The sequence below is a fragment of the Macrobrachium nipponense genome, chromosome 15 (genome assembly GCF_015104395.2).
Source record: "Macrobrachium nipponense isolate FS-2020 chromosome 15, ASM1510439v2, whole genome shotgun sequence".
Lineage (NCBI taxonomy): Eukaryota > Metazoa > Arthropoda > Malacostraca > Decapoda > Palaemonidae > Macrobrachium > Macrobrachium nipponense.
The window spans coordinates 28635789-28661175 of record NC_087208.1 but is presented as its reverse complement, the minus strand read 5'-3'; the positions used below and the strand labels follow the sequence as shown (position 1 = coordinate 28661175).

The following is a 25387-nucleotide window of genomic DNA, read 5'->3' as shown; positions in this document are numbered from 1 at the left end:
TAAAAGGATCACAAACGGTCGCAGTTAGGGGCCGAAGGGATGCTGCAAAGAACCTTAAGTAATGCTTACAGTGCACCACATGAGGTGCAGTTCCTCGTTGGATGAGTGGTTTTTGTGCTCGCCTACCTAATCAGTAGTCCCTAGTTCGATTCCCTGCTCTGCCAACGTGGAATCGGAGGAATTCGTTTCTAGTGATCAGAAATTACTTTCTCAGTATACTGTGGTTCGGATCCCACAATAAGCTGTAGGTCCTGTTGCTAGGTAACCAATAGGGTCCTAGCCACGTAAAAATATCTAATCCTTCGGGCCAGCCCTAGGAGAGCTGTTAGTCAGGTCAGTGGTCTGGTTAAACTAAGATACACTTAACCTTTAACTACCCTGCAATAAGGATCCAGCCCTTTCTTAACAACTTCCTCCTTTCGCAGAATCAAGTATTAAAGGTCCTTTCCGCTGATCTCTCACTCCAGTCTCCCAACATGATCAAGCCACACTGAAAAAATGGTCCTCAACACCCACCATTCTACTTCCATGTATACAAAGCTATCATGACCCTCAATTCACCAGGATTCGATAACTATACTCTGTTTTTTTCCATCTGTCCATCCGGCTGTGGTGTTTGCGCATGGTATCACTGCGTCCCAGGCTTTAAATAATATCTTATTTCGAATATTAAGGTATTAACGGTGTAATTCGCATACAGTAAATTATTAAAACACTTTTCAGTTGCAAATGTACACCCAGATATCCTTTTATTTACCTAAAATTTACACATAGAGTAACTATTTAAAGCCCGGGAGGCAGTGTTACCATGCAAAACACCACAGGCGGATGGACAGATGGAAAAAAAACCAAGTATAGTGAGGCATACATAAAGCTGTTAGATTTCACTGAGGTACTGCAGACCTGAGGAGTGAATTAAGGGCGTGCTGCCAGAGGAGTTCAAACTTCCTCTTCCCCCGGAAAGTCTCAAGGGATGAAATTGGTTGTATCACCCGTTTTTCTTCACCCGAGCATACATACGTTGGTATCTTTTTACAGCTGGGTGAACTGGTGTGAAGTAAGGAGCAATTCACAGTTTTACAACACATAAGCAGACAAACGGAGGTGGTGGGGTCACAAGAAATATATACTACATATATATATATATATATATATATATATTATATATATATAATATGTATAGTGTATGTATATATCAATATATATATATATATATATATATACTAATATATATATATATATATATATATATATATATATATATATATATATATATATATATATATAAAATATAATATGTATCACATCTAGAAAATCGAATCTTTAATAGGAAACTTCAGCTTTTTCAGTTATAAATTTATTCATTTCCATCACCTACGTTTCGGGTACAAATCCCATCTTTAGGGCTAAAAACAGACTAAAAAACAATTAAATAAATTAAATAAATAATAATAATAATGTACATCAAAGCATTTTAGATTTAAGATGAAAGCAAAATGGCAAGTAATTAAACACGAAATTAACATCAAAGAACAAAGCTATTAGCTAAGCATAATGACATTTTCAGGAGAAATAAAATACTAATATTGTAAATATTCCCTCTCTTTGGTAATGTAGTTGCTATGCCTTTGTACCACCAAAATGAAGCTACGTTTATTTTCGTCATTGAGTGGAGAGGTGACCACCAGCACCAGCCAAACGCCATGGGTACGTTGCACCCTTGAATATAAGTTTACCTGAAAACTCCTTTAGTAGGGAAAAGTGCACGAAAAAGAAAATTAAATAAAAACAAACGAGGAAACTTATGCAATGGAATGTGGAATTTGGGCCACAGGCCAAGCATTGGGTCCTATGATGTCATTCAGCGCACGGAAACTGAGAATAGGAATGTTTTGAAAGGTGTAACAGGATGAAAACCTCAAAGCAGTTGCACAATGAAACAATTGATAGGAGAGGATGGAAGGGCAGATGGAAGAAAGACGATATGAATGGATGTACAAGTAAAAGGAATGAAAGGAGTTGCAGCTATAGGGGCCGAAGGGACGCTGCAAAGAACCTTAAGTAATGCCTACAGTCCACCGCGTGAGGTGCACTGACGGCACTAGTGGCAAAAACCTTTACCTGTTGCATCAGCCCCGTGCGCGCCTTGATTTACTTATTTCTAATGAACGTAACACCTGCGTTATTATAGGTTCAACTCCGAAGCTCAAACTCAAAATGCCTTAACGCCAAAGTCAAATGTGATTACCTGTATTGTAGATGTGTTTTTATTTATTTTTCTACTCTTCAATCGGTAGTGAATGTTTATCCAACAGCTGACTTTCAGTTTTTTAGTATTTATGGGTAAGAATACGAAGACTAGAGAATGTAGGTGTAACAGGAATCAACTGTTAGAAGAAAATAAGACGGAAGGATGAGAATAAAAACGGAGTTACAGTAAAAAGGAATGAAAGGGATTGCAGCTAGGGGCCGAAGGCACGCTGCAAAGAACCTTACTGAGTAATGCCTACAGTGCACCGCATGAGGTGCACTGATCGCACAGCATTCCCTACGGAGAGGCAAATATGGGATATTTCACTATAATAAGCAATTACTTTGTTTTACGAGGGTCTGTGGCTAGACTTTCTAACGGATATATATATATATATATATATATATATATATATAGATATTATATATATATATATATATATATATATATATATATACGGTACAAGACATTCATATATACATATACATAAATACACACACATATAGTATATACATGAACGTCATCGTATCTACAAACGAAAACCACATAAGTCGAAATCATTTGTTACCACAATTGCTTTCAGTTAAAAGTACCAGAATCCACACCAAAAGTTAATCAGGCTTGATAAAAGTCTAATGGGTTGCAAGGGTGGGGCGGGAGAGTGGGGGGGGGGGGGGGAGGGTCGGGTGTGCTACCCTCATCGTGACAACAGGTTCATACACATGATATATATCAAAATTCGCAAGAAAAAAATTGCAATTAAGGATAACGGTGAACTGTTAAAAATAAAAACAAAAATATTTACACGCGGCTCTCTCTCTCTCAATTTTCCTTTTCTCTCTCTCTTTTCCTTTTCTCTCTCTCTTTCAAGTTTCCTTTCTCTCCCTAAAAAATCAGTTCCATTTATCGCTGCGTAATTGACGTTTGGCAGTGTTACTCTTAAATAAGAGGAAATCCTCACTGTAAGTACGCTAAAAAAAAACTGTGGGAAATATTTTCAGATTAAAGAGAGAGAGAGAGAGAGAGAGAGAGAGAGAGAGAGAGAGAGACTTGTGGTTTTTCTAAATTTTTTTTTTAGGGGGTTTATCTTTTGGGAAATTGCTTTCCCAAGTAAACAGTTATAAATAACGTTTATTCGTTTTGTCAAGTGGATCTGAACAAGAGTATGAGTTGATCAACTCTCATTTTCACAATTGTTGGGAGTAAAACAGTTTCAAGTCGTGAAATTTGGAGCTGAATTCGAAATCAATCAGTTTTTATGTAAAAAAAAAAAAATCACGTTCCCAGAAGTACCTTGTTTGGGAGTCAAGAACAACGGAACCAATTCATAGTCAGTTTCACCTCCATTTTGAGGTACACCTTCGTTCACTGTTGTCAAATTTAACAGCTTTTAATTTTCTGTAAAAGAAAACTTTTGCCGGCTTTGTCTATCCGCCCTCAGATCGGGAAAACTACTGAGGCTAGAGGGCTGCAAAACGGTATGTTGATCATCCACCTACCAATCAACAAACAGACCAAATTGCAGCCATCTAGCCTCGGTAGTTTTTATTTGATTTAAGGTTAAAGTTAGCCGTGATCGTGCGTCTGACAACGCTATAAACAGGCTCTCACCGGGCAGTGGCTGAAAGTGAGTGCCGCGGCTCATACAGCATTAATACGCTATACAGAAAACTCGATTGAAACTTCGGCGCTCAATTTTTACTCGTTTTTAATTATAATTTCAAAGGCAAAATGGAAGTTCTTTATCATCACCTTAAACCTCCTCGAGGTGACCGAACTCGATCAGCGGCCGCCGCAAATGTGCTTAGCGCGTCAGTAAAGGCGGGAAAAAATACGGGTCTGGTTCACATTGGTCTAGGGCTCTAGGCAGAATTAGATTCACACAAGCATAACGAGAGAGCCTTTTGCTTCTATCTCCATCACTTGCGTCTCAAACGTACCAAACACCTAACTTTTAATGATAAAATTCAAGTCCAGCGTGTTTGTGGAACTGGAATATAAAATTTAGACCACAGGCCAAGCGCTGGGACCTATGAGGTCCTTCAGCACTCAATGAACAACCATTTTAAGCTACAAACAGGTCAGAAGAATGTGTTATGAAATGCATTATGATGAGGGTAATCCGAAGCTTCATAGTGTAAGGGAAACTTGTATTAAAAATATGAATTAATACGAGTAACTGGTTTTATGCAGTATGACGCCCAAGTGATTCGAACTATATATATTGAAAGAATTCGAATCGACACTAGTCATGGAATTTGTCACTGTTTTCAAGAGCAGCTGTGGGTTCAAAGGTCAATTGATATATCCGCCTTAATCCGCCGAACATACAATGAAAATCTCCCAAGGAGCTTGGAAATCCGACGCCACAGACAAACATACTACTTCCACGATGGAAGCAAGACTTTATTTGGATAGAAGGAGGCGTCCAGGGTCAGCGGTCACCCTACCTCGACCATGTGGCCTGTATACCTATCTATCTGTCTATCTGCCCACCACTAGCTGATCCGGGGGTCGGGTACCTGGGCAAACACAACTACACCACACATGAAAAATAATGACAAACTAATAATATTGAAGAATTATAATTTAAGAACATAAATGGGAGACATAAAAGTGAGCCAACAAAATCTATTATAGAAGTAAAATTTTGAGAAAAATAATAATTCTAATGATAATAGTACTAGATTTGATATTCCCTGATAGAACGGGCGATTGCTGTCCATCTCATAACTTCTAATTACATAGTGTGGGTGTGTGTATATATATTAGAATATAAGATATATATAGATATATATATAGATATATATATATATATATATATATATATATATATGAAAATTGTGCGCCCCAAGAAATTTTCTGATTCGCTAGTGCTCCACAACCACACACACACAAATATATATATATATATATATATATATATATATATATATATAGATATATATATATATATTATATGTTGCATATTCTGACCCTTTGCAAAGATATCGCAATAGTTCCCATCATTTGTATTTTTTATGGGCCTCCTTCATTGTCATTAAGTTGTTTTGACAATATTTTTTTCACGAATTCATATCCAATGTTAACAAAAGAGAAAAAATTAATAGGCCTACACACACACACACACACACACACACCTGCATATTGCTAAAAGGACGCATAAATCACGTTTGTAAACAGAAACTAATAAGGCTTGAGGAACGACAAGCACATTACATAGCATTACATTCTCCATCCCATCCCGCGTGGAAACAGACGAACGAACTAAGTAAATGCTAATTTCTAATTTTCTACCCGGAAAAACGCAGGTGTGGCGTAGGAGAACCGTGTTGCCGGCTAGCAGGCTACACAAGCACGGGGATGATGCAACAATCCAATATTTTGCAGCGCCGGGTTTTCCCTATACTCGTGTTCGGTAAGTTCTATTTTTCAGGATACACGAGCAGAGCGGACTGAGCGATGACGTTGCAGCTGACTACTGTGCAGCAACGGTTTTCCTGTATTGTTCTTTGTTATATCTTGTGCTTATCCCCCCCTTTTTTTTCCACTGAGGAAAGGGGCACTGACCGGTCTCCTACTGCTTCCGTCATTACACCTTTCTGCAGTTAATAAACTGTTAATACTGTATTCCTTTACAGTAAGGTTTTACATTTGTGTTCATGGAATACGGCAAGCAATGTACCACACCGCCACCGCTTCTTTCATTCAAAAGAATATTCCCGACTCATGCATAACTGACTTTCCTCTAGACTCAGCTTGCTTTCTGGAGGCATCTGGCAACAACCTTCGCGAGTGACGGCATGAATTACAACATAGTGGAAGTTCTCGGAACCACACTCACAAAGCGTTAACTCTTATTTTCCCTGAAATGTATATGCATTAATTCGTAGGAAACGTGAATGAACAAGACTTGAACATCCACGAAAAGACAAAATTAGTCCGAGTTCTCACAGATTAATTTTTTTATCTGGGAACTCACGAATGACGCCATGCGACCAAAATCCCGCCTTTGCCTTTCTCGGTGAATCATTATCCTGAAATCAGGAGCGTGGCGTCCTCTCTGGCAATGATTTTTGAAGTGGACAGCAAGATTTTTCATAAAATCGAGAAAAATAATTTATAATTGAACTTTCCCTTAACGCGTAAGAATAATGACGAGAATGGAACATAATTAGACAAAGGAACACGATATTTCAAGCTAAACAAAAAATAGTTCAAAACGTAATTTTTTTTTTTATACAATGAAACTATCATCAATACGACGAGGCCTACTAGTGACAATATTTCATTCACGTAAATCTACAAATAAATCATTAAAAGAATCAAGCAAAAAACGCGTAGTTTTGCGCAGTGAAGTACATTGAGATGCTATCTATATATAATTTACATACATTCGTGCACATACGCATTAAAGTCCTGAATAGTTTTTATTCATATATGAATTTTCGAAATTATTTCAGTTTTTGATCACTCATAGACCCTTAGTATATCTCTCCCGTCAAAAATTTTATATTTTATTATATTCATCGAGTATACTATGTTCTGTGCCTTTTCTAGCATAAGATTTTGTGACAGTTAAACATATATTATCTGCATTACGTACACACGCAGAAAAAATAAAATTGGATGCATATTAAGCTCTAAATAACATTGAAGCAGAGCTGAGTTACCTACTTGGAGTATATTTCTCGAAATATCTGTCCTGTTGTAACACAAAATTCCTTTTAAGAAACTGAGATTAATCTTTGAACTCTAGCTATGGGAGTGATACACATAAGCCAGTCTCAAGCCCCGGTATAGAGCTCTGTTGGACAAAGGTTTCATGCCCCAGTCTTATAGTAAAAAATCCCAAAAGTTTCTACCCCTTGCAATCCACTTTGGCAGCCTCCTGTAAGCAGCCAATGGGTTATAATGGGGATCAAAAGCCAATAGAAAATAGGTAAGGTTTAGAATTGGAGTTCTTAACCTTTTGATGACTGCAGACCCTGCAATGGATTGCCCAATATGGACCCATACCCCCTTGGCTTAAGTCCACTCAAGTCCTATTTGTTGAAATTATAATTTAATAACCTTAGTTTAATACATACTATAGGCATGAATAGCTAGGAATAGAACATACACGGAAATCAAAAGCATTTATGGTTGAATATAGATATTTACTTACAAACTGTGTCCATGTACACATTGACACATTAAAATCAAATATATACAGATATCCAGAGATCAAGCCCCATAACCCCCGCATGTGGTTCTCATACCCACCAAGGGGTATGGGTACCCCCTGTTAAGACCCCTGGTTGAGAAGGATGAGGACGTGGTTTAAAGATTTAAAAATCGGCCATGAGTGGCAGGCATAAGGGACCAGAAATTATATACACACACAATGTCCTAGGGACTCGAGACTGAACATAGACGCATATCATCAGCGCCCTATGTCCATTCTCCACAAAAGCTAGGATGAAGCAGAGCCAGACAATGGCCACTGATGACTCAGCAGGTAGAGGAACAGACATCCCCCTTACCCCTCCCCCACACGCCCCCCCCCCCAAAAAAAAGCCATTCCTACCTCAAAGGGACAGTTAAGCACCGTGCGAATAAGTAATGACTAACGAGAGATATGTCTAATAAAAAAATAATGTTAATGGAATAGAATGAATTAGGAAAGATATCTCGTCTACACCTGTATATAAATGTGTACATGAAACGGATGAGTTGGGAAATAGTCTAAATAAAAGAAAAAAGCGTCGGTTTCTATTTATAATCTAAAATTTTAGATCATTTCAGAAACATTAATAAAATCCTATTATATATCTATATATATATATATATATATATATATATATAGATAATATATATAAGAATTATATATATATATTATTATTTATACTTGATAAAGTGTTACTTGGGAATAATAATTAGGAAAAATTATTACCGGGACTTTATTTGATGGTTACTACATGTGTGCCTGTGTGTGTATCAGTAATTTCATACTTGCAGTCTGGCCTTGATACTCGATGCATACCAATATCGTTAACAGTATCGTGATGCCCAAGGTCACTTGGTAACATTGCAATGCAACATACGATTGCTGAACGGTTGCCCATACCTGATCTACAGGCAAAACTAAGTAATGCGTTCCGAATGGGTCATTACTGTTGAAATTTGTGGTTACAAAAGACAAATGCTTTAAAGAATACTGGATGAAAAAAGGCAGATGACAGACGAGTTTATGATGGAGAAACATGATGCAATGGTAAAATGTGGAGCGTCATTTTTTGTATATATAATTAATCATTATTTGAATAAATAAGGCACAGGGTATGGCAATACGTCTTCAAACGGTTTAGTGACTCTTAAGTGAAGAAAGCGAGAATAAATGCTTATATTAGGCAAAGGTTGATTAAGAATAGGGTAAAAATACAGAAAGAAGAAAGATAAATAAATAAAAAAGTAAATAAATTGTTAAATACTTTAACTTTTCAAGTTCCGATTTACACTACAGAGCTTGCAAATAATGCCAAGTCTATGAAAGTTATTTACAAGGCTATGAAAATTAAGCTCAAATCAGAAAGATATTGAGACTTTGGGTAGTATGGATGGAAGGAGATTGGTAGAAACATACTCATATAAGCAACAAATTCATATATATATATATATATATATATATATATATACATATAATTGAGATTGCCGAAGCGATTAGCGAGCCAACTCTGCTCCGCGGAAGTGAGCTGTAAACACTGGATAATAATGAGAGACGAAAGGCTGAGTAAAGAGAGCTGAAGAATGAGAAAAACGTACAGAGATGATGAGACGCAAAGGTAACAGTGTGCGTTACAGAAACTTGGTCACGTGGAAGAATGGGAAGACGGAAATGGCGTAGAAAGTGTAGTATGCAATGAAGAAGGTTTGGAAGGAAAGAAGAACGGAAGACCCACAAGTTCCTGGCGGGAAGCAATGAATGAAGTGAACTTAGGGAGGAAAGGAAAATCGGTATCCATATACGCACCGGTGCTCGTGAGGTTTGCGGGGAGGGTATGGGGTTATGCACAGTAAAGTATTTGGTGAGAGGGGATGGATATGGGGTGAAACGGTATTGGGGTGAGTGGGGAAGGGTATTGGGGTGATGAGGGAAGGGTATTGGGTACGAGGGGAATGGTATGGCGAGATGGGGTGAGGGGAAGAGGGTGAGTGGGGAAGGGTATGAGGGTTGTTGAGGGAAAATATTGGGTACGAGGGGAATGGTACAGCGAGATGGGAGTGTGAGGGATTTGTATGGAGATGAGGGGAATGTGGTAAGGGTATGGGGGTGAGGGGGAAGGGGTATTGGGTAGAAGAGGATTGGATACAAGTGTGGGGGGATGGGTATGGGGGATGAGGGGAAGGGTTATTGGTACAGGGGATGGTGGGGTATTGGGGTGTGGGTAGGAATGGAGGGGAAGGGTATTAGGTGAGAGGGCAAGGGTACGGGGCGAGAGGGTATTGCGGAAGGCTATAGGGGTGAGGGTATTAGGTGAGAGGGTATTGGGGAAGACTTTGGGGGTGAGGGTATTGGGGAAGGCTATGCGGGTGTGGGTATTAGGTGAGAGGGTATGGGGGTGAGGGTATCGGGAGAGAAGAACTAATGAACACAGTTAAGTAGATGACGTTGCGTAAGCTTTCGTCACCGGGAGTCAATCCTTCAATCATGAACTTGAGAATTAGCGTGGCACCGGTTGTTGGCTTATTTTTGTGTGACGTCACTCGATGGCGAGGGATATTCAATATATTATATATATAGACTGCGTTGTATATATTACATATATACGATAGGTATGCTGATGGATAATTAAGATTCCTTCCTTGTTCATATCTATTTCCGGACGTTTCGTAACTTTCATTGATAATTACATCTTCGATGACTCTAAATTAGCTAAAAACAACACGCAATTAGTTAAAGACTCTAACATAAAATTTTTGACACTTAAAATGATACATTTAAAAAAAATCAAGATACATTAAAATTCAAAATTTTAAATTTTGAAAATGTAGGTATATTATTCTAAGTGTCGAAAATTTATGTTTAAGTTTTCAGCTAATTATGTGTTTTTATCTATTTTAGAGGCATCGAATTTGTAATTATCAATGAGAATTACGATTACGTCCGGAAATAATAAATATGAATAAGAAAGGAATCTTAATTGTCCATCAGCATACGTATTGTGTGTATATATATATATATATTATATATATATATATATATATATATATATATATATATATATGTGTGTGTGGGGTGTGTGTGTGTGTGTGTGGTTTGTGGGTGTGTGTGTATATATATATATATAAATATATATATATATATATCTATATATATATATATATTATATATATATATATAAATGCAACGCGATGTATCTAATCTAAATGTAAAGGTACAATTTCACCATCCTCAAACTATCTCCACGACACATTTCCGTCCGCAGAACGTATCAACGCAACACTCCCTTCACTTTCCGTCACTTCCGTTCGTGTTTGTCTGTTCATCTCTATCGTTGCGATCCTCAACGTTCGACAAAACCCAGGTACTACTCCTAGCCCGGTCCAGGGGATCAAACGTGGGTTTCTTGGTCGTGAGCCGCGATGTTTCTATTCCGCTGTGAGAGGAGAGAGAGAGAGAGAGAGAGAGAGAGAGAGAGAGATTTTGTTATCGCATCTCCCTGATTAATCTTTTCTGATCGCAGATTTTTTTATATGTTGCTTTCGACAAGGCCTATAAACTGGCCTTGTGCCAAAACAGGCTCTTGCTCCAAAAGCCCCATAAATTCAACTTCAACTTCCATAATAGTAATGTGAACCTTAAACCACTTTATTTCAACATTCAACATGTCTAATGTGAATCGTAGACCTAAGTCAGTGTCACACCCAAAATGTTTTATTAGTACCATAAGAATCTACTTAAGCGTTCAAAATACTTCAGCTAAATTTATACTGAGGAGAAATTCTATGCCGACCCCACTCTCAAGACAAATGTCACATTCGACAGTTTGAACTGAATTGAATATAGAATTTAGGCCAAAGGCCAAGCACTGGGACCTATGAAGTCATTCAGCGCTGACACAGAAATTGACAGTAAAATGTTTAAAAAGTGTAACAGAAGGAAATCCTCGTAGCTGCACTATGAATCAATTATCAGGAGGGTGGAAAGTAAGATGGAAGAGAAATAATATGAAAGGAGGCACAGTAAAAGGAACGAAAGGGGTTGCAGCTAGGGGCCGAAGGCACGCTAAAAAGAACCTTACTTAAATAATGCCCACAGTGCACCGCATGAGAAGCACTGACTGCGCTACCCCCCTACAGGGATACAACAGTTTGAAAGAGCGTAGACAGTGTGTCTGAGAAAGAGGAGGAGGAAAACTTATTCTATATATATATATATATATATATATATATATATATATATATATATATATATATATATATATATATATATACTACAAAGTAGACAAAACAAACAAAACAGACCATATCAGGAAAGAGACGAGAAAATCTATTGAGTTTTCCAAAAACGGTAAAATATGTTGTCCTTAGTAACCATCTCGATAAGATGAGTATAGACAGAGAATTACATTTTGATGCACAGACTACATACTACACGTAGACGGGATAAGGTGACGAAATCTAAGCTTCAAAACCAGACCACAGCCATTTTAAGGATATTGTGGAAACTTCCGTCAGTACAGAGAAAGGGAAGTAAAGTACTTCAAAAGAACTGTAATTTTCTGTCAGCCCTAAAGCGAGGATAAATGCCTTAAAATTATTGATATGCTGATTAGAATAAAATGATAACATATTTCCAAAGCGAGGATAAATGCCTTAAAATTATTGATATGCTGATTATAATAAAATGATAACATATTTCCAATGCGAAGAGAGGTAATAATAATTGTAATACTGATAATGTTAACGATCATTTATGCAATGGTATTATTATCATTTCCGTCCTTTCTGCTTGCCATTCGTTTTTTTGGGTAGTGATATATATATATAGTATATATCTATATATATAATATTATAATAATATATATTATATTATAATATATATATATTACTGTTGTTACGTCAGTAAAAGCTAAATTTTTAATAATCCATTTTACTATTACACCATAAAAACAAACATACATATACTACTGGAACTCTACGATCCCTAAGAATGTTCACCTGATTAAATTCAGCTACTGAAATCGCAAAATAAGCTTTAATTTTTGAAATTACATATTGGTATTGACACAGCAGAAGACCTACTGAACAAATGAAATTTAAAAACGTCCAAACGAAAGGTGTGGATTTGTTCCATCAGAAATGAATCAAACACCCTCTATTTAGGACCATCTACTGTCACTTTCGCTGTCAATCACGTTGCCACCTATAACTACTGTTTTCGTATCAGTAAGAGACGAAGTGTAACGTTTTTATTATATGTAAGCTTACAATTATTTCTAAACACACGAGACGAGACACACTAGGGCAGGCTTTCTTCAGCTCAGCACCTGAAAAATAACATGGGTCTATCAAAACTTCGTTGCTTAATCTTCGCAATGTTCTACGGTCACCTGCCATGTTTACTTGATCAATTTGTTCTTATACAGAATTTTTATATTAAAGTCGGCTCAATCTAAATAGTAATCGTTAATCTATCAAATTACATTGAAGAAGTTTTAATTGTATATTCAATTTTGATATTGACAAAGAAGTAACTTAACAAATAGAACTTAAGACACGAGAAAAAGTCGGTGACAAAAGCAGAGGTGGTTTCGTTCCAGTAGATATGAATCCTAGGACATCGTGTCCTCTGTGCCAGGTAAGCTTTGATTTCTATAGCCACAGGCAAAGGACTTTGATCCATCGTTTCCTCAAACACAAATAATTGTGCCTCTGTCGACGTTGGAAGAGAATGAGGAATAACATGGTGGTCAGTCGACGTGATTGGGTCGTAACCATGGTCGTTGAAGAGGACAATGGGGTAACCTTGGAAGTATATTTTATAATGGCAACTTCCTTCAATTTGGTAAAGCGAAAACAAAACAAATAAAAATCCCTGTATAGTCCATTTCATTCCATCTGACCATTCTCTCACCATCGTACGTGCTAGGTACAATAATGGTATCTGTAGGCGCTAACATCTGCATTTTAGTACTAAGTAGTTCGGTGGTTTTTCTACCAGGGCGGCGCTGCAGAGCATTGCAGTCATCTTGAAAAACACAAATTAATTTACTCATAATTTTTGCTAATCATTTTAATAGCTTGTTAGCAGTAGATAGGCTGGCTTCATGTGATTATATGTCTAATATTTTCAGCATACTACTTAGAAGTATAAGCACAATGGCGATTTCACTTACTGACGCTTTATGGCATCAGCACTCGAAACAATTTAGGACTATGTAGACGTAGAGAAATGCTGCTTCAACAGAACTTTGAAAAACAATTCAAGAGGTAAAAATGTTTTCAGATAAAAACTTGACTTTAGTATCAGAAATTCGATGGAAGTAAACAAAGTTCAAATTAATTTCAATAAATCTTCAAAACAGGACATTCATGACTCATATATATATATATATATATATATATATATATATATATATATATATATATATATATATATATATAATCGAGAACACCCATATCTTTCAGCCACCTCAAAAAAGATTCCCATGGAAACCCCAAAAACATTTTTAAAAAAGAAAGAAAGAAAAAAAAAGATGTCACTATCTTTCCAACACTCCTTTCCAAAAGTGCTTTACTTCAGGGGCGAGGATAAGAGCCGAAGATAAATTATCTGCCTTCTTATCTCCCTTGTTTACCACTAAAGCTTATCATCGTTGGACTTATCTGCCAGAGAGAGAGAAAGAGAGAGAGAGAGAGCGACTTCATGGCGGTATACCTTATAATCCCATACTTGGAATATTCACACTGCAATGGGATGTTGTTACTGAATTCAAGGTCTTATATACCAGGAGAGAGAGAGAGAGAGACTAAATCATTCGCTTAACAAGCATCACGCACTTCTTTAAAAGACATTAACTGCATACCATCATATTACCTGTCCATATAGGGTATAGTAAACATATTTGTATAATACATTAAGCACCAGACACTAATAATCATAATGGTGGGTGCGTGTTGTGCAATTTCTTATTATTTCAGTCATAACCACTGAAATGTGACGTAAAATTCACATTAATGTCTTTTCCTTATGCATATCTAAACACTCTACTACTGCTACTACTACTATCATTTAATGTCAATCGCAAGGAGTGGTAAATGTGAAACAAGCAGCTCAGTATTCTATCGGTCTAAGCTTCAACACAGGAAGCGTAGCATCCAGTCGGACTTGAATAGACTTTTCCTGCGCTGACACCAATTTGCTTTCTACTCTGAAATAAGCCAACGTATATCCGCTTCATAAGAAATTACACACACGCACACACTTCATGCATCAAAAATTAAACGTCAAAACATGAACAATTAACCCAGAGAGCACGATGGAAAATATCAAAATACAGAGAGAGAGAGAAAGAGTGAGAGAGACTTCAAGTTGAGGTATGCGCATGGTCTGACTCTAGCCGTGGTATGTCTTGACTCGGTCGGCGAGGATATTCAAACCGGTTATCCTCGAATGGGTAAGATCGAGTGCCTCCTGAAAGTACTTCCAGACCAGGATAAGACATTGCTTTTACCATGAAAACGATTATGACAATATTATTCATGAGTTTGAAAGGACTAGCTAGCGCAACAAAGTTAACTTTCATTCAAATAATGACCAAGGAATCCGCCTTGTGTTCAAAGGGTACCGTCTTAATCCAACAACGACAAGATCACTCCTCCCAGTCGCTCTCGAGCTTTACTGTGATTTACTGCCACTGTCCATAAAAAATAATAACAAATACGTTTATTTGCCAACTAAAAACCTTTTTCGGTGACAGTCGATTGACCCAAACAAGTAAGACGTGAGATATTTCATTCTTGAACATTGAATTCTTTACTAAAATAAATGCAGTCGCTACCGGAGCCACGAGAGTAAATTATTAGTAATGAACAATAAACACATGGATTAGCATTAAATAAAAAAAAACAAATAAAAGAATGGTGTAGCGATGAATGAATGAAAACGTTAAGAAGAGATTTGCTAAAATACTTCGTACACCAAAGAGAACACTAATACACAAATAGAGAATAATGGCATCGAACATTCGCTGTGCGGAAACCTATTCAGGCATTTACCCCACAAAATAGTTGTGTGCACATACTGTACGCTTTAATATGTAGGTGGGAATGCGCCCTTATTGACCGTAAATATGTGTTCCAGGCCATTCTTTTGTTTCAGAACCTTTGAACTTGAACTTCTTGTCAATTATTTATCAAGCTGTTCATTTTTATTCGTTAAGTAGCATTTGGATTGCACGGTGTAGAAAAAAAATGTTCACACGGCCGTATGATAAATAACCTGGAACAATGGCATCCACTCTATGATAAAGACAAAGGGACAGAAAAAAGTGAAACGTATTTTTCCTTTAATGAAAGATTCCTAATGACGCAACTCACCAAAGAAAAAAATGACCGAAAAAGCGCAATTTCTAAAATCCCAAAATCATCGAGATTAATAATAAATGCTTCAAGTAAAACTTGTAGTCTAAGCGTGAGAATTAGACCGATACACACAAGGCAAAGTCCCGAGAGGGCGGAGAGTTTGTGAGGCAAGTTTCTGAAGAAATGTAAACAAAAGCGATAGGTACTCTGAGGGACCGAAGAAGATAATGCGTTGCCAGTTGTTGAAATACCATGTTTTAACAAATAAATATATGTGGGGAAAATTATTTAAAGTACACATGTACCCAAAAACATCAAATATCTGTAACTTTCGTGGAATATCCGTGCAGCATCTAGTGACACATGACGTATGTGAAGTTAAAAAACAACAGAATAATTCACAATGACACCTGTTTTCCTAGTACCATTTCTGCCTATCTGGATGTGGGGGGGTTCAACCTTTGGGGATAGTCAGCTGACCTGACTAGTTTTCGATTGGTCTTCGGTAACTAGCTCCTCCCCTCGAGGAGACGAGTATTATTTACATACGTTCATTGTTTTAAGTTGCCTTTCAAAATAGTTCGTCCACCCGAACAGGTTAAAATGTCAATTATTTACATGTAATAATTATAACGCCATTCAATTATGCTTATTATATACACTTACATACTGAGTTGATGACCCACATAAATTCATATACGTACTTTTTCACACCGTGTACGACGCATTTTGAACAATACTCAAAGGAAATGGCGTCGTCAATTCTGGGAAAAATTCCGAAACGTGGCAATGATCAAACGTCAAAGCCTTCCGAAACTATTAAAAACTGACCCCCATTAGGGCACCCACATTTAACAGTGAACTGTCAAGCTGAGAAGATCAACCAAGATTTGAGCTGTGAATACAGAGAAGCCATAAGACTCTTCATATCTCCTCGGAGCAAAATCTTCACGTTAGAGCCCGAACATAACTTCGCAGGTCCCGCGTAGTGCGCACGTCGGCGGTCACGTGACGCTGAGACACTATAAATACTGACTGAACCATTGCATCGGTCTCTTTTCCACTGAAAGTTAGGATCGAGAACGACGTGATGCCCGAGTCGGCTCCTGCATACAACGGTCTCGCCAACGGCGGTGGGGAAGGATTAAAAGAGTGTACAGACAGGGAGACATTCCTGTTCACCAGTGAAAGTGTTGGAGAAGGCCATCCAGGTAAACATACACAGTTACCATAAGTGTTTTCAGAATGACTCTTCGGTGGTGGTGTGTTCTCGGTGTAAGAGTCGATGATGTCTGGGTCTTGCCGAGTAGGACAATACCCCTTCGGTATGAGGTCTTTTCAGAGGCCAGTCTCCTTGAAGAAAATAAATGGTGGCATTTCTATTCTGCGGAGTGTTTCTAACTTGCAAAATGAAGCGCAAATTGAGAATGATCTCGTGCTGTTGTCCTGGAATGATCAAAATTTGTGAAGCCTTAGTCTATCTACCGGTACAATGAAACGTCGTACGTCTGCCAGCGATACCGCTGGGGTCCGTTTATTTCTCACTATTATTTTTGCGCCAAAAATACATTTAGACGACACGTGGGTCCAGGGGAAAATCTATAATTTATTTTACGCCAATGGGCATTGTCTGCTATTGTCAGGGACCAGCTGAAAAATATTACCTAAAAGCTATACTTGTAAATAAACGTCGTGGTTAAGAATGTTAACCAAGTACCCTTCAAGGGAGCTTATTGATTTAGGCTTCACGAATTAGCGGGAGGTGAATCATTATTCATTGAGTTATTGGTAGAACCTGCCTACCATGAGGAGGTGGGACGCTAACATGGTATCATTTGGAATAACCTGAAGGGAAAAATTTCTAGGAATCGTTATAAATAAATCAGGAAGCAAAATGTCGGGAGAAAACGCTAAAAATCTATCTTGACCGTTTTCATGTTTTAGGTATTTTCTATGTGTGACCTTTGACCAGGTTGTTTTCATTATTTTATTCAATAACATACCTGTGTTTTAGTGGTAACCGATATGAGCTTAGGTTCCTTTCAGTATGACGCAACTGTATTGAAATACATGCTGTCTTGTATTTACTTTCCAAGTAACGTGTCGCATTGTTTAGCTTATATCCCCGGGTCAGTGATATTCATGTCAAGCCCAATCCTTTCAGTCTCCTCAGGTTTGTTTCAAAATACAAACCTGGAAGGAAGGGCAACCAAATTTAAAATTTAGGTGTACGTACATACAGTTGTACACCATTCACCTATGTCCATATTCCCGTTCATTGTTTTTGTTTTTAAGACAACAATGCCTAGTGACACTTAAGGTTTTATTTTTATTGGAAGTGTGTGATAGACTAATGAAACTAATTTTATATCCATTAAAAAAAACTTAAGTCAAAAGTTTAATTGTTATAATAAATTGTTAGTCATACTTGGCAGATCAAAGAACTTCAAGGCAAACCACTTTACATAGGAAGATCCTTGACACAAGGCATATTTACTTAAATCCTTTAAAAAATGAACGCTTGTACTAAAACTACTGAAACTTGGTGCCAGAGAACAAGGAGCTTTGCCAGAAATTTTCTTGGCTGACCTTGCAAGTGCTTTTGCCAATCTTGAGTGATAATGTCACTACATTTAAAATAGGATATATTAGGATTATTGTGTGGAGTTAGGTATAGTTGGAGAGGTAGTTTTTTTGCAAAATTTAGTAAATTTTTATTTTCCTCCAACAGATAAAATATGTGACCAGGTCAGTGATGCTGTTTTGGATGCCCATCTTGCTCAGGATCCAGATGCTAAGGTAAGTAGTTTACATTTTTTTTATTACTGATCATCCAACTTGTGCTTATTTAGGCAACATTTTTTTTTTTCCAATCAATTTATAGTTGTTTGAGCGATGCTTAGGAAAGGTTGGTTAATTTTGTATCTTTATGATTAAATGTGCATTAAAAATTTTAAATGTCTTTGATAATGACTCATGGAGATAATTATTCATTATATGTTACAATTTTTTATTTCATATAAAGTAAGGTATAATTGCACAAATAAAGTACGATTATATTTTGCATTTTATAAGTTTTAAGGATAAGTATATTAATCTCTTCCCACAGGTTGCATGCGAGACATGCACAAAGACTGGTATGATCCTTATCTGTGGTGAAATTACGTCAAAAGCAGTTGTTGATTATCAAAAAATTGTAAGGGAAACCATAAAAAAGATTGGCTATGATGATTCCAGCAAAGGTATGGCAGTGCTAATTTGTCTTTTCTCTTTTTTTTCCTGAAATATTGCATATACAGTGTATATATTATAATAAATAGTTTATTAGTATTTTGGTACGTAATGAATTAATGTTCGTACAGTACATTTTACAGTTTATACAAGATCCTTATATACTATGTACAGTACATTTGCTTTAGATTTTTCTGCATAGTTATTTTATTTAAGTAGAGCACAATATATTTTTTGCTATTTCTTTGAAACTAAACTTGTACTGCACACTTAAGTAGTTAAAGGTAGGCTTCCCTTTGTAGCACATATATCAAGTAAATTGTAATTTATTTTTTCAATGCAATGCTGTGTATTAGTACAATGTATGTACTGCTATTTGCTGGATGGTAAAAATAACTTTGGCTCTAGGATGAACAATCGACTTCCCTTTATTTTGCTTGTTCACCTTTGTTTTCAAACTTGAAATTACCCTTCATTATGCACCATTCATTACATTAGATTGCACATTAATCGCTTCCTTGGTGTGTAGATAAGACAATGGTTTGGGACTCAAAGGAAGAGGGTTTGCTAGTCTTTAATCAAGGTTAACGATAGTTCATTCATTGCTTAGCTATAGTTATTCATTGCATTCAGGTTTCGACTTCACAACCTGTAACCTTCTTGTTGCCATTGAGCAACAGTCTCCAAATATTGCGGATGGAGTGCACGTTGCCAGAGCTGAAGAAGATGTTGGAGCGGGTGATCAGGTACAACATTTGAATTGACTATTTTGTCAAAAGCACAAATTGCAGGGTCTTTTGGAAGTAGGAGAATGTCGCTAGCTTCATACTTTCTAGTTCTATCCTTTTTATTTATTTTTACTTGCAGAAATCTTGCTTATGAAATCAACACTTGAAATTTCACAGTACTAGTCTATATTTGACAATTGTTAATCTTGCAATGTAATATGTACTATATCTAAAGCATAATTTAGAGAATCTGATTCAAAACAGGTTCATAGTATTTTTCAGAAGCAAGATTTTTTCATGTAAGTGCACAACACATCCTTCCTGCGTTTAGGTCTTTTGGTGCTGGGGTCTCCATCATGTCTTTTTCAGGTGTACTGTACATTTATTTTTAAGGCAGATGTACAAATGTAACCAGAAGTATTCCTTATTCATACACTTCTTACCTTTATATATACTACTTATGTATGACTGTAACTTCCCACCTGTGGTTTTCATATCATATACATTTCATAAATCTGGTGCCCAAGTCTAGCTATTCCTTAGTTATGGCTTTATGATTTGGGAAACTGTGATCATATCATGAAAAATGGTGAAGTGCATATACATTATATATATATATATATAAGCATACATCATTTCTCCAAAAAAAATTTCCCGATTTCAGTGTTAACGCTTAATTTATTTACTTTGAAAACCTGTTTGCACAAACTTGCCTTGGATTTGTTATAAGATATAAAGGAAGAAGGCCATAACTTTGGAAGTGGATAAAGAAGGAATGCTTCAAATCACACAATGTAGTGTTTTGTTTTGTACTTTTTCTTCATGCGGTTGGGTCTTGACTCACAGGTTTTGACTACAAGACTTGCAACGTCTTGTTGGCCCTGGAACAACAGTGTGTGGAAATAGCTAATGGGGTTCACGTTGGGCGCAGCGACGACGAGATAGGGGCAGGTGACCAGGTGATGACTTTTCCCAATTATCCTGTGAATTTATTAATTTTCTTTATCAAGGGAACAACATTATAGTAGTTATAAGTTAAGGGGTTAAAGAATGTTTCTCTAGTGTATGTTTATTAGTATCCAATCCCCATTTCAGTGTTCTGGTCTAAATTACTAAAACATAAGTTTAACCCAAGGACTGGACCCTGTTAGACCTTAAATATGGCATTTGGGTTTTTTTGCTCTAGCCCTGTGGCTGAACATATTCTGCCCAGCATAGGTTGTAGGCTCTTGTCCAACCAGAAACGCATACAGAAATTAGAAGTCTGTTTCAGGTGTTCATATCTTTGATACTTTATTCGTATATATCAATAGTCTCATTGAAATGGGGTTCTTAGTTGTAGCATAAGAATACTTTTATCTCGGTGAATTTCCATTTTAAAAATTTAAATGTTGTTCACCTGACATTTAGAATTGCTTACCAAAAGTATGTTAATTGCTTCCCAGAACTGATGATGGATTACATTAAGGTTCTCATATTTGGTGGCTTTAGTGGTAATAGTCATCAGTTACTGCATGATAATTTGCTGTAGTATTTGGATTTTACACTGCATAATTAGTTCTGGCTTAGGGCTCTTGCTCATTTTTTTAAGAAAAAAAAAATTGCTTTCTTTGATGTTACACACATCTTGAGTAGAGTAACCTGTTTTACAATTTGCATAGTCACCTTAGTTCTTCCATAGCTTCTCTGTTGAATCTGTAACTATTATTAAAGGAGATGGTATTAAAATTAGTTTAGTACAGTGCAGGACTTTGGAGATCTTTAGAATCAGTTCAGGTAGACAAGGCACTTTAGCTTCCTAACTGTCAAGCACCGGATTTGTGAAACTAGCGGACTGCCAGATACTGCATTACTGCAAATTGTAATTCTTTGAACTTGTCAGATATGATACACCCCTACTAGCTTTGCAAATAATACTATTCATTAAGATTCTTTTAGTATCTCAACTACTACAATGTAAAATTGAGATTGGTAAGTGTTAGGACAATCTTTAAGTTTTATCTCTTAGTATATGCTTAATTCAGCCAAAGTTCTGTAATGGGCGGAAAGGTGAGTATCATTACTGCCTTTTGCAAAGAAATCTGGATAAATTATTACTGCAGCTGCTTTGAAAATTGTCAAGTACTGCACTTGTGTTACTAATTCTTGTGATGAAAAGAATTCAAGAATACTGAAGGTTCTGGTATGTTCATAGTTGCAAACTGAGTTGGTGCAGTCAAGGTAGAGTTGTGTGCACTGTAACAATTTGAATAGCTTATGTGTATGTGTTTGGAGAGCCTTCTGTTTTCTTTCATCGAGTAGATCTTTATTTTCTTTCCTTTCTTTCATTGTGTAGACCTTGATGTGTGGCTAGATTTGTTTCCATTTGTATTTTGTCATGATGTAAAGTATCATTGTGTAAAAAAAAAAAAAAGGGGGGGGGCGCCTAATACGTGGGTGGAATTATATATATATAAAAAATCAAGGAAATACTATCTTAAATTGAAAAGGACATTAACTTAATTGTCTTCACTTCAGGGTTTGATGTTTGGTTATGCCACTGATGAAACCGAGGAATGTATGCCTCTCACAGTTACCCTGTCTCACCGTCTGAACCAAAAAATTGCTGAGCTTCGTAGAGATGGTACATTCTGGTGGGCAAGACCAGATAGCAAGACTCAGATCACTGCAGAATATTACTTTGAGTAAGTCGATGTCCTTTCAAGTATCGCTTAAACTATCTATAATCTCAGTTTTTTTTTTTTTTTTCAGCAAAGGATTTATTCTTTTAACAAGCAATTTATCAGACAAAAAGTGTAAATTGTGGTTTTGTAAGGAGGGTTTAGCAGTTAAAGAAAAAAAGTGTAGAATAACTGGGTAATTCATGTAATGTTAGTTAATCTAGTTCATTTACTATTTGTCATCTTGAACTAACACTAGAGAGACTTGGGACAAGTTAACTCTCTCTCTCTCTCTCTCTCTCTCTCTCTCTATCTTCTCTCTCTCTCTCTCTCTCTTCTCTCTCTCTCTCTCTCTCTCGCTCTCTCTCTTCTCTCTCTCCCTCTCTCTCTCTCTCTCTCTCTCTCTCATGTATTTTAATCATATTGATTGTAATACTAAAAACGAGACGAACTTATGAGGACAAAGTTAAAATCTCGCATATATACTAATTTACTCTCTTTCTCTCGCAGATTTGTTATTGAATCATATTGATTGTAATATGATGGCAGTTTAATTATTAATTCATAAGAGGTTTCATAAGATCTTGAATTATATTGTCTACTTCACTTTTAGACAAACCACTTTTTAATAACTTTCAGCTGCCATCATTGGAGACTTTTTGAGTCTTACAAAACAAGAAAATTTTAGAGATGGGGTTGGGATGTCTTGGAAGCGTTTAGTATAATTCCCTAAGAGAACAAGTTTTACTTGATATTTGCTCCAACCATCCAAGGACCACCACCATGGAATGGTTTGCCCCATTAATTCTATAAATTTTTTGTGAGCTTATAAGTGACTTTTGTAACATGCTTATAAAATGCCAGAGTATTGTATATGTCTAATCTTGTAGAAAATTTATATTCTGCATATGATTACTTGGTGAAACTCATGTTATTTTGATGTTAATCCAGTATTAACATAAGTTGCAGGTGTTTTTCATATTTTAATATACTTTTTATCTCTGCAGTCAAGGTGCAGCCATCCCCATTCGTGTTGACACAGTTGTGGTTTCTTGCCAGCACTCTGAGAAGGTGACCCTAGATGTTGTTCAAAAAGAAATTATGGAGAAAGCCATTAAGGCAGTCATCCCAGAAAACTACTTGGATGAAAACACCAAATATCACATTAACCCCTGTGGAGAATTTATCATTGGTGGACCTCAGGGTGATGCTGGCCTCACTGGCAGAAAAATCATTGTTGACACATATGGTGGATGGGGTGCACATGGAGGTGGGGCATTCTCTGGTAAGGACTACACCAAGGTCGATCGCTCTGCTGCATATGCTGCTAGATGGGTTGCAAAGTCACTTGTTAAAGGAGGATTGTGCAAGCGTTGTCTAGTTCAGGCAAGTAGTGACAATGCTTTTCTGTTTTTATTGATCAGTATATCTGTCAATTTTCTTGAAATGAGTTTACATTATGTGTTGAGGTTTCTAAAGTAACCTTTCTAACAAAAATTTTTTCTTCAGGTTTCGTATGCCATTGGTGTTGCAGAGCCAGTCAGCATCTGTATTTTCCACTATGGCACATCACAGTACACATCCCAACAGCTGTTAAAAATTGTAAAGCACAATTTTGATCTACGCCCAGGCAGGATTGTTAAGGAACTGGGTTTGAAAAGACCAATTTACAGCGAAACTTCCTGCTATGGACACTTTGGCCGTGATCAGTTCCCATGGGAGCAGCAAAAACAACTGACTATTCCTAAACTCTAGAAATATTTGCTTTTATGTATATAATTAACCTCCATTTTTTTAAGTTATAAAACGTACACAAAAGCCACCCCTGCCTAACTGCATTTCGGCCTAGCTAGGCAAGAGTGGCTTCTCATGTAATCATTTAGTGACCAATGCCAGTCTGCACATTTTACTTTATATTTACCTGCATTGTTGTTAGTTTGTGAGTGCGCTCCACGTTGTATCAGGCAGGCACTTGGGCTCGTGTGTTCTTGTGCTTTACAGTGATGATTGGTTATGGTTGGGGTGCCAGGTGTGTCCCTTTAACCTGGACCAAAACCCTTCCTCGAGGACCCCTGCAAGGTGACCACAGTCTTGGACTGGCATAGATGACGGCTCTGGGCTTAGTTGCTGTATCCCTTGCCTATGCCATGTTTGGTACTGCAAATGTGTAGGAAGAGCAAGTTTTTCCTCTAGAGTTTTTTAATTAAGAACTACGCATTTGTGTTGTGTTTATGAAAATTCTAATGGAAAAGAGCATTTCTCTTAAACACTCCGGCCACCTTCCTGGGATGTTCTCACATTGGTGCAAAAGCGCTTTCCTCGAGTGAATGGGAGTTATGATAGTTTATAATTTTATCATTTTTAAAAGGTTTAGAAGCTTTGAAATGTATGAGTACATTGTATTTATTATACGTAATAAAAGTCAACATGTATGCATTCATATGTTTATCACATGGAAAATTAAAAGTAAAAGTAGAAATGGTTGATTTAATTTCCACCAATCTTTGTTATTGTCCAAAATGTTAATGAAAAAACTAATTGCAGAACTGTTAGTAAGCCTGCATAATTTTATTGCATACAATAGTGCTTCAACTTCAGACACCTAATAGCAATTACACATGGATTCTATCCTTAACTGACCTGTTCCTTATACGTACATATTTTACATTTGATTGCGGATTTGTGAAAAAAAAATTATCAAATCCAAAGTGGTTGTATTGTAATAATGTATCTGTTAAACTCAAATCTTAGCAGAATTGTTACCATCAATGTTTGGCATACAGAGCAGATGTACTGTAAATCTTCAAGAGCAGTTACAATGGGTGTGCACTGTCAAAGAATACTGTGCCATGAAGTTGAACCATTTGTGAAGTAAAAGCATGCACACAGAGAATAAACTAATGCAATTTAGTTGGAACCACTTGTGAAATAAAAGCAAAACCATCAGT

General features: G+C 36.8%; 1 protein-coding gene across 2 annotated transcripts; it reads left to right on the top strand.

Annotated features, from left to right (window-relative positions):
* The first annotated feature begins 16676 nt into the window (after positions 1–16676).
* Positions 16677–24918, top strand: LOC135227057 (S-adenosylmethionine synthase-like). 2 transcript variants are annotated; one of them, XM_064266870.1, is made up of 7 exons: positions 16677–17031; positions 18552–18619; positions 18930–19062; positions 20626–20738; positions 22297–22463; positions 23447–23825; positions 23949–24918. In XM_064266870.1, exons 1-7 carry the CDS (start codon positions 16911–16913, stop codon positions 24192–24194), a joined length of 1227 nt encoding a protein of 408 aa, XP_064122940.1. In that variant the 5' UTR covers positions 16677–16910; the 3' UTR covers positions 24195–24918. The 2 variants fall into 2 exon arrangements, with proteins under 2 accessions (XP_064122940.1, XP_064122939.1); XM_064266869.1 differs by lacking the exon at positions 20626–20738 and adding an exon at positions 19685–19797 and having other exon boundaries at positions 16678–17031.
* The last annotated feature ends 469 nt before the right edge of the window (positions 24919–25387 follow it).